General features: G+C 47.2%; 1 protein-coding gene across 1 annotated transcript; it reads left to right on the top strand.

Annotated features, from left to right (window-relative positions):
• The first annotated feature begins 318 nt into the window (after positions 1-318).
• On the top strand, positions 319-7,881 carry SERPINF2 (serpin family F member 2). Its single transcript, XM_009821884.2, has 9 exons — positions 319-358; positions 822-885; positions 1,643-1,705; positions 2,748-3,165; positions 3,475-3,618; positions 3,818-4,021; positions 4,839-4,981; positions 5,784-5,988; positions 6,821-7,881. Exons 2-9 carry the CDS (start codon positions 826-828, stop codon positions 7,147-7,149), a joined length of 1,566 nt encoding a protein of 521 aa, XP_009820186.1. The 5' UTR covers positions 319-358; positions 822-825; the 3' UTR covers positions 7,150-7,881.
• The last annotated feature ends 2,815 nt before the right edge of the window (positions 7,882-10,696 follow it).

Here is a 10,696-nt window from a genome sequence, read left to right on the forward strand (position 1 = left end):
ATTAAGTGTATGGCAGCCATGCTGGGGGCTGGGCTTTGGCATAGCGGATTTACTTTAAGAAGAAGATACGTTATTTCTGTTTGAACGGGAAAAGTGGCTGGGTGAAGTGGTGGTCCGGGAATGGGTGGGGTTTCATCCATGGCCCTGGAAGCCCTGCTCCCACTGTCCCATACAGGAACCGGAGTGCGGGGGTGGGAGAGGTTGGGTTTGCCAGCAAAGGGGGAAGGCGAGTGCTGGGAAGGGGAGGACTCTCTATTCCAGGACATATTGCGGAGAAACTGCTCTGGTATTGCGTTTTCTACCTGCAAAGTCCCTCCCAGACAGCACTTGCTGAGTGCCTGCAGCCCCTCTGAGGCAGGTTAGTACCCCTTCTCCCAAGAGCCCAGGGCACAGCTGAGGATGCTGTGCCCATACCTTGGTGGTTTGCACAGGAAAGGAGCAGAGGCTCTTGTCTTCTTCCAGAGGCACAGTCCGCGCAGGACTGATTAGGGAAATACCATTTGTAATCCAGAGAAATGAGGGCGATGGGGTCAGAAACGCAGGATCCAAGCAGGAGAGTGTCATGTAGGAGCCTGGCTGTGGTTACAGCTCTGGTCCGGCGCGGGTCCCTGTTCCTCTCTGATTTCGCTGCCTTGGCGTCGGACCCGGGAGTCCTGTGTTGTTTCTTTGCAGCATTGTTCCTCTCCCTGCTTTCTGCAAGCTCCTGCGCCAACCTGTTTGGCCAGGTTGATAATTTTCTCCCTGTAGACCTGAATAGGCTCAGCTTGCTGCTGCCAGGCAGCTGGAAGTAACTTCTCTCTCGGCTGGTCCTTCTGTTCCAGAAATATGGTGTTCCTCTGGGGTCTGTGGCTGCTCTGCCTATCTGCTCTGCACAGTCACCAAAGGGTAAGTAAGTCGCTTCACTCCAGCGATGGTGGGGGCCTCTGCGGTGCGAGCACAGCCCTCTCCCCAGCCGGCAAAGGGCAAGGGGAGCGAGGTGGCTCTCCTGCACCAGACCACGGGGCAAATACCACCTGATGCTTCTGCGTGAGAAGCCCTGGAAGGCAGAGTGGTGGAGGACACTGCTTCTCTGCTATGGGGCTAGCCTGTGCCCCAGTGCAGCAAGGTTTCTAGTTTTCTTTTTCCCAGCTAAAATAGCTGTGGACATTCTCATTATTCAAGTGAATTTCTGTAGAAAATATTTGGAAACTTGGCTTCAACTGTATTTAGTGACCGTGACCTTCAGGGGTTAACAGGAGGTTGTTTAATAACAGCTTCCCCCCCACCCCCTTTTTTAAATCTGGATCCCTGTCAGATCTGAGATTGCAAAACCGCACTGCTCGCTCTTTAGAGGATACATTATTTTGTACCTTCTGACCTGGTCCCTTTCTAAACAAATCCAGCATTTGCAGTCTCTCCCAACTCCTGCCCACTTCCACCTCCCCACGGTGGACCCCACCACCTCTGCGTCTGCATCCTAAAGCCCTGCCCGTGCTGTAGCCACGCAGGGACTGCTACAGCCAGGCTGGTGCCGGTCTCTGACCTGGCCCCACGGGAATGTGTTAGGAGTGGGAGCAGAGAAGACTGACTCTGGAAATTCAGAGGAAATTATCTGGGACCTGACTTTGTTTCTTTGTTGGTTTTTTTTTTTTCCCCCCTACAGTTTTCTTCGGCGTATGTCATTGAGCAAAAGCGTCTCTTCTTAGACAAAGATGGGGAGCTGAAGGTAAGCAACAACTGGTTCCACGCAAGGGGACTGAAGTCATGCTGTAGTGTTTGCAGTGGTTTTCCAGTTTGTCCTGAGATAGGATGAGTCCAGGCAATGAGAAAGTCCATCTTTGTGCAGGATTCCCTCCCCACCTCACTCGCTGCTGCTGCCAACGCTGTGCTCCTTGGCGTTGGAAGTTCCAGCCTAAATAACTGGGCAGCGTATGGAGTAAACATCAGTAGCTGATGTGTACAGGGAGTGGCAGGTGGATTATTTAATTTCTGGTTGATAAGGGAAGATGAGGAAAACAACTAGCTATGAGGGTGACAGGGAGAAAGACCCATAGCTGATGCTGCCCATCAAGTCTGGCTCTGACAGTGCAGTGCTCCTGCAGTAGAGGAATGTCATCCGGATGCCGGTGGGAACAGAGAGAGCTGAGGAAAAAAGCATGTGTTTAAGACCGTACAAATGTGAGGACAGTAGCAGCAGTGCTATAGGCTAAAGCTTAGAAAACTGCAAAATGAGGAAGTTGGAGAGAAAAGGGATGGAATAGAACAGACAAGTCAAGAAGAGACAGATGCCTGGAGGAGGGTTTGAGCCAAAATGGATCAAGGCTGTGACAGCAGTAGAGGGTGCTGACCGATGCATGAGGCAGATCAGCAGTCCTAAAGTATGTGAGAGGAGGTGGTGAAATCAAGGTTGAGGACGATGGATCTATAAACAGTGAAGGCGCAGGACGTGCTGAGCAGGTGGTGGTTCTTGCCCTCAAAGCGTGCCTGTTGGGCTCGTTTGCCTGGGGCAGGCCCTGAGGGCAAGTGGAAGAGGAACCGCTGCAAGACCCTCACTCAGTCCGTTTTCCCAGGATACAAGACCTTCTGTTTTCCATACTCATTGCGGTGCTTTTAACTTCAAGGTTAAAAGGCAAAGTGAGGCAAATACACCACCAAAGCAGAGAAGCTGGAGAGTTTTCCCAACCCATTTAGGTGTGCAGTAACACCCAAGAGGGAAGGTAGCGCCCTGCTGCTGCTTTCTCAGTGCTATCCTTCTCATTTCTCCCCAGGACATGAAAAGTGCTGGAGTCGTACAGTCTGCTCTGCTGGGAGCCATCCCAACCCTGCCGAATGCAGAGCTGGCAGACTTCATCTATGACAACTTCCAGGAGACTGATGAACCCATGTTACCTTTCACCACCACCCCGCCAGGCATGAGGAAAGACTGGAACCCAGAAAAGGAAGCCATAGCTGGGGCTGGGGGCTGTCATGACCAGCAACCATCTGCGGAAATTGTCTCTTCTGAAGAGGAGGGAGAGGCTGAAGATACAAGCTGTGAGATGACTTGGAAGAAGAGCCAGAGGCTAGCACGTGGCTTGATGAGATTCAGTATCGATCTCCTGAAAGAGGTCCAGCTGGAGTCCAACAGAACCAATGTGATCCTGTCACCCCTTAGCATCGTCCTCGCCTTGTCTCACCTGGCACTGGGTAACGTCTTCATTACAAAAGCACCGTTTCCTGCCCTTCCCTGTACCCCCTCCTGGAGGCACTAGGAACCAATGTGCAAAATGCAAAGATTAAACACGGCACCTTCCACTTAATCTTACTCCTGCAGCTCTAATTAGGTACGATTACCATTGAAGCTGCCCTCCGTGGCCCTGCTGAGGCTCCTATTCTCAGGTTTCTCCAACCTCTTTTGTAAGGCACAGTACGGTTCTAACAGGAAGCAGCTAGAGTAACGTCCCTGTTTTCCACTACATGGGCATGACCTAACAGGAATTTGACTTTGGTTTTTAGGAGCAGCAAATCAGACAGAGAAGCATTTGCTGGAGGTGATGCATCTAGAGTCGGTGCCCTGTCTCCACCACATGCTGGGCACACTTAGCAGAAGGCTCGCAGAATCCACCCTCAGCCTTGCATCGTGTCTGTACCTGCAGAAAGGTGAGAGCTGGCAGGGGGGGCATACTGGTGTAGAATAAAACTCTCGGTGACAGAGAGTGATGGAAGAGTGCTGCCATACTGGGAGACATCTCTGTTTCCCTAAGCACTCCTCCTGGGGAGTGTCATGCCACTGGCTGAGCCACTGAACAAATTTTTTCAATGTCTGATGACTTCATGTAGAATTCTTCCCCTCTGCCAGGATTTGAGGTGAAAGAGAAGTTCCTGGAGGATTCAGAAAAATTCTACAGGGCAAAGCCCATGACCCTTTCCGGGATCAGTGAGGATGACCTCGTAGCCATAAACAAGTGGGTAAAGGAAGCAACGAATGGGCAAATACCCACCTTCCTACAGCAGCTCCCTGAAAACACAGTGATGCTCTTGCTCAGTGCAATCCATTTCCATGGTGAGTTCCACAGGCGTTACTTTTCAAGAGGAATAGTTAGAAATCTAGTTTTCTGCAAGTGCTGTAGCTGAATGGCATCTCCTTTCGTTGCTTCCTGCTAGTCAATCTGCTTGTTCTTTTCTTGTACATCTGCTGTTCCTCTTGCTTAGATTTCTTTACAGTAATGATTCCCATCTGCTTCACATGTGCTAAAAAAGTTACCTGACAGCAGAGCCAGAATGCAGCAGGTGGAACCTGCAGTATTTTTGCCTCCTGGTTCAGGATCCCAGACAGCAGCACGTCACTTAACCAGGTCACATGCAACTCACTACACACCAACCACGGAGCTTGGAGGCAGCTTCTGTGGATTTCTTTTTGACTACAGCACAGTGGTCAGGCTCATCTTCCCCTTTTAATTCCCTGAGGGTTGTGCATCGAAACACAGACCAAACACTTACTTCCAGTGTAAATCTGCAAATGTGTTAGCGTGGTCTTGGAGCACTATTTCACTTACACAGCACAAAGGCAATACTCTTCATTTTTCAAAGCGCAAACATCCATTACTTTATCTTCATAGCCTTCAGTAATCTCCCACGCTGAGGCATGAGGATTAACCCTTGTTCTTTTTGTTATTCCGTAGTCCCTCTCTGGAAGATAAGAGCTTCCCGCTGTTAGGGCTCTTCGAGCCTTAGTACTGACTTCTCTTCGCTGTATTTCTACTTGCCTGGTCACTATCTGCCTTGTTGGAGAACTCATGATAGGAGGAGTGTCGGCTCCACAGTTTCTGTTTTCCAACCCAAATTTAACTTTGTTGATGTCTAAACTTTTATTTTGATAGGATTTTGGAGGAATAAGTTTGATGCTAGCTTCACTGGGCCAGATGTATTCCACCTTGACAATGAGTTCATGGTCCCAGTCGAGATGATGAAAGCCCATAAGTACTCCCTGAGCTGGTTTACACTGGAGTCCCAGGACATTCAGGTAGGGCTCTATTAGGAGCACTGCAAGTTTTGATTGGTATTTCCAGTTGGTATGTTACTGACTGCAAGTGTTCTCTCCAAAAAAACAAATGTCTTTTAACAGGCATAGCACACAAAAATTTAATAAGCACCCTTTGTCCTTGCTTCTAGCAAGAATGTTGAGCCTTCACTCTCAATCTCTAGGAGAAACCACAAAGAGATATTCCCACTAAGTGGGAATTAATGGAGTTTTAAAGCCCTGAGTTAAAGATAAATGAGGAAATATGGAAAGGAATTCCCTCAGACAACGTACTGTTGGAGCCCTTCAGAATACAGCTACTGCCAGAGTGGGTACAATGCTTGTGCATGTGGGCTTCCACTCTGCCATGTGTTCAATCTTTACCAGTCAGTGGCTGGATATCAGGAAAAATTTCTTTACTGAGAGAGTGGTGAAACTCTGGAATAAGCAGCCCAGGGAAGTGGTAGAGTCACCCTCAGTGGAGGTGTTCAAGGAATGTGTGGACGAGGCATTGTGGGACATGGTTTAGTGGGCATGGTGGTGTTAGTTGATGGTTGGACTTGATGATCTTACAGGTCTTTTCCAACCATAGTGATTCTGTGATTCTGTAAATACTAAAATCTAATGCTGTTATTCCAACAAACATTCTCCTCTGAAGAAATCAGATACCTCCTTCCCACCAGGCTGTTTTCGTCCGATAGCTAGACTGGCTCTGTAGACCAATTAGAAAAAGACTAAATTAAAAGCATCACTTTCTGGACTTGCCTTCCTCTTCCATAAATTTTCTGGCTGGTTTTATTTCCAGGTGGCCAAGTTTCCCTTTAAGAGTAACATGAGTTTTGTGGTCATTGTACCAAACCAGTATACTTGGAATACCTCTCGTGTGCTGGAGAACTTCCCTTATGAACAACTATGCAGGCTTTTCCCCAAAGAGGTACCCACCACAGTGAAGATCCCCAAAATAAAATTGGACTACCAGCTGGAACTCAACAAGGTTCTCAGTCAAATGGGTAAGGCCTCTAACAGGATTTGCACAGAGTAAGTGAAGCTGATCAATCTATATGGCATCTGTTCGCTGACACTAAAAACTGCCATCCTTGTTTCTGAAGCTGTGTCTCACAGCTTGCTCCAGATAACATCCAAACTCTTTCATCTCTTATTCCTCTCCTCCTCCTTACTCTTTGCTTGCCTAGCACCAAATGTTTTGCTCCAACAAGATGATACTATAGAGAAGGCAGCATTCACAGTTCCTCACCATCTTTACAAGTTCTTCCTATTCCCCTATTTGTAGCCAAGACCAACTTCCTCCCATGCGTCAACCTTTATCTCTTACTTTGTCATTTAACATAGTGTCCAGGACATAGAAACTGCCAACAGAGAGAATGCAGATCACAAAACCTGGAACTGAGAGCTTACTGAAATAAAACACCATGCACTGCATTTCCAGATGAGAATAAATTGAGAGTTCACTTTGTTTTGCAGAATTGCTTAAAAAAACAGTATCAGCTGCGAAAGTGTTTCCAGCCTAGCAAGAAAGAGCCTTCAGACTTGCTGCTGCTTTTTCAGGAAGGCTTTAAGTTCTTATACTACTATTCTAAAAGATGTGGACAAAGCTTGTGAAAACTATTCTGATTTTGGCACCCTGTCTTCATACAGAGAGGGACTGGGGAACCTGGCTGGACTGCAGCTTTTGTTTCTGTTGCCTGCCAGTTCTCCAGTCCTCCATGGTGGATAACACATGCAGGAACAGATTAAGGAATTGCTTTCTTCAGAAAGCTTTGAGAAAAATCAGAGCTGGTGGCACCAACTGGGAAAGGTTAACTTAGTCTCATTTCTCTGCAGGCCTCCAGGAGCTGTTCACAAGCCCAAATCTCCAGAAGATCACAGATGAGCCTCTCTTCGTATCCAGTATACAGCATCAGTCTACCCTGGAGCTTAAAGAAGATGGGGTGGAAGCATCTGCTGCCACCAGTGTCGCGATTTCACGCTCGGGCTCTGCCTTCAACCTTGACCGGCCCTTTGTCTTCATTATCTTTGAAGATGAAACAGGCATCCCACTTTTTATAGGCAGTGTCCAGAACCCTAACCCCAATGCTGCTCCCCAGATAAAAGAGCCACGGGACTCACGTGAAGCAACAGATGTCAATGAGTCAAACCCCATGCCCAAATAGGAGAGGAGCAGAGCCTAAGCGTTCTGGGACTGCTACCTGACCCTTTGGACCAGCTAAGAGAGGCCTCCTGTCCTTGGAGACCTCCCTCTGAGGCCACAGGAGGCAATCCCTTGCTGTTTTCCTTTACAGATCCCTAGAGACCAGTCCTGGGATAGCCCATTACAGCCTTGATGAGCTTCTCCAGGCTGGGGTTCCCCTCTGTTGAACCTGAAAAGCTTGCTCTGCCTGCATTTCCCTTCCAGGGCTCTCAGTCCTGGAAGGGAGACTTCCTTGTCCCCAGACTCTTACTAGAGTCTTTATTAAGCTCTTATTAGAGTCCCCTGTAGCCTGGAATCATCATTAGCATCTGGCAGCTTGGACAACAGCCAGAGATATTAATATGGCTCTTCCTTCCGCAGTTCCTGTGAACATGTCTCCCTCAAAGTTCTCCTCTGAAAATTGTCTGTACCCACCTAGAAAACGACCTCTAGATCAACTGGACTAGTAACCAGTTGTCTTCTCTAGGATGCGTCACAGCCATTTCCAGGCACAAGCTCTTTTCAAAGATTCCCTTTTCCCACTCCTTGGCTATTGGGATCTGATGTGGGAGGGTCTGCAGTGGGAAACCCCTTTAGATCCTTATCTCCAGACCTTTTCCTGGGAAACTCTAGGTTCTTGGGTAATGCTAGATTTTTCGAGACATATTTTATAAAGTGTTTTTTAGTAATTTTTATGTTGGCAGAATAATAAAGAGTAAAGCAGAATGTATTTGTTTAAGGTGTTGCATTGAAAGACCCAACAGAGAAAGGAAAAAGGCACGCAACTTGAATAATTGCAAAGATTGGGAGGAAAAAAGTCTGGGTGTGACAGATGGAAAGATAGGAGGAGCTCTTGCAAAGGATCTGCTTTTTGTTACACCTCATCACAGAGGACAACAGGGGCTGTGAGGTGAAATGACTAATCTGTAAAGATTGTCTAAGGACCGACTCCAATAAGCTTTGGGCATCTCATCCGCAGAGTGTGCAGGGAACACTCACTGGGTCAGGGCTGGCTTTGTGAAATGGGCAGAATTCCTTGAATCAGGGCATGAGCTCAGTGGCATAGGGACAGGAGGATATTTTGACTGTGAGCAGCAATGCAGTGATAAGCAGGGATGTGACAGTCCTTAACCCTTCTCTTGGGCAAAACCTGACCACTGCTGGTATCTACTAGGAACTTCAAAGGTTCTGATCTGGCATCTGTTATCTGTGATTTGTTCTTCTACTGGGATACCCCTGGCTCCACGGCACAATGCTATGGATGGTTGGGACAGCTTCCGGGGGAAGGAGGGGCAGGTTTTGATGCCTGTAGCTGAATGTCACTGCTTTTGCCCTGTTTTGGCAAAACGCAATGTCCCGTTACAGCTTCACTTTTGTCTGGGCACATCACTTTTGATGGGCACAGCTCCCTGGGTCCTTGTTCAGAGGTAGCAGTGCACGTCTGAAATAAGCTACCATGAGAGAATCTTGGGAACCTTCCACCCAACCAAGCCATCCTACCACTTAAAAATATTAGTCTAACTCACTGTAGCCTGCCATGCTGCAGCTATTTCTGCACAAAACAACTGCTGTCCATAGTAGATCCTGCTTCCAAACTCCCTCAGCTTCTGGGTGAAAATGATGGTGCTCTGTTTTTGCGAAACAGCAGCTACGGAGCACAAGAGCCATCCTTCTGGTTGTGTTTTCCTCACTCGGGAAGTCTGCCTTCCCTCAAAGGAAGGAGCAGAATGCTTCTGGGAGCCTCCGTCCCTGAATAGTCTGCACCATCTGCTGGAATAAGAGAAGGACTGACTCACTAACCATGAATTTCGGGGATGCAGGAAACTTTGGGGAATAAAAAGTCCTGGCTCAAACCTGCAATTACACATTTCTTGCAGTCTAAAAGGGGAAGAACAGCTAAAGATAATGTCTACCCCTCTAACCAATGCAATGACACGTACCCTTCAAAAAGAGGGTGTAATTATGGGGCTATGTAATTTTAACAAGTAAACCCACAAGAATTCAGCCCTACTATGAGGGCATAGCTCTAGCCCACAGGGAACATTTTAGCTTATTTATTTATACAGATTTGTTCCTAACATTCAGAAATACCATCCCATGCCTTAGGTAAGTCTTACTTTGGCTACTGCAAGCTCAGCTAACCTCCCTGAATTCCAGCCTGTTGCACTGCAACCTGTGCAAAATTTGAGGTGCAAGTCTTCTTTTTCATGCCTCTGTCCTCCAGCTCCCCCCCTTTATAAAGTTTTTTTCCCCTCATTCTCAGTTTCCTGAACAGCTTGGTTCTTACTTCTTATTTTTCCATCTTTCTGCCATCCCTCCTCCTCCAAGCTATTCTTGTCAAACTATTAATTTCATCTTATTTGACAGTACAGCAGCCCTCCATGACTGTGCTTTGCTCAACAAATTATCAGTTACACCAACCTTAAGACTCTTTTTCACTCCATCGACTCTCCAGAAGAGGCAGTTTGTAAAATGCAAAGTAGTATTAATGTTTCTGCTCAGGAATTTCCACTTTGCATTGCTAAGCTTTCATTTTGACTGAGATCTGTTCTGAAAAGACATGACTAGCACAGGACATCTGCTCTATAGCTCATCTGCACCACTGGCGGAGAATATCAAATAAGTCTTAATATCTTTAATACTACATGTATTTTTTCCTTACTAGAGCAAATTTGTATGAACATATAATACACCGTTTAAGGGATACCCTTCACCTACAGGAATAAAGCTTGCTTTTGGTCTGTAATAACATTCTATACAACTGCCACTCCGATTTCAATGGTTTAAAACCAAACCTGTATTTAAACAGATGGGCTTTCACTGGAAGATACAGACGAGATGTAAAAACTTCTCTCGTGGTCCTTCCATAAAGGGCATTTTAATACCACAACTAAGGTATCAAAAAAAGATGAAAACCACCAGAAGACATCTCCACAGCCAACACCCCCATACTTCGGCCGACCACGGAAGACTAACAAGTACAAACATCCCTCTGCAGACAACCTCTCACAGAGCAAGCTGAGAAGCAGTTGAGAGCAGATCTGTTACTCGTTAGAAAGGGTCACCTTTGAAGCACTGACTAATCACCGGGCAGACGACCTGATTTGCTTTTCCGGCTTGCAAAACCAGCAGCTAATGCTTCTTTAAAACCATCCTTTCCTCTTTGCTGAGGGACTGTACGAGCTCAGTGCCAGCATCCTCCTCATTACCTGTCAGCGGTGAGGCTGGCAGCCCAAAAAGGAGATGTCCCAATGCAAGTCTAGGCTGGGGGCACTGACATTACTGGCTACAATTTACCTTTGGCATTTCCAAGTAGACAAACAGCTGCCCTGGATCAGGCTAGCTAAGTGTCCAGTTAGCCCAGTATCCTGGCTCTCCCAGTAGCCAGTAACAAATGACTGGGGAAAAAAAAGCCAAGAATGACTAGGGACAAGGAAAAACAACTGTTCTCTGGTTGTATCACACAGCTGCTGAGTCTGACGTTACATCTGACCATTGTTAGCCTTCAGTGGACCCGTCTTCCACTAATT

The sequence above is a fragment of the Gavia stellata genome, chromosome 25 (assembly GCF_030936135.1).
Source record: "Gavia stellata isolate bGavSte3 chromosome 25, bGavSte3.hap2, whole genome shotgun sequence".
NCBI classification, from domain to species: domain Eukaryota; kingdom Metazoa; phylum Chordata; class Aves; order Gaviiformes; family Gaviidae; genus Gavia; species Gavia stellata.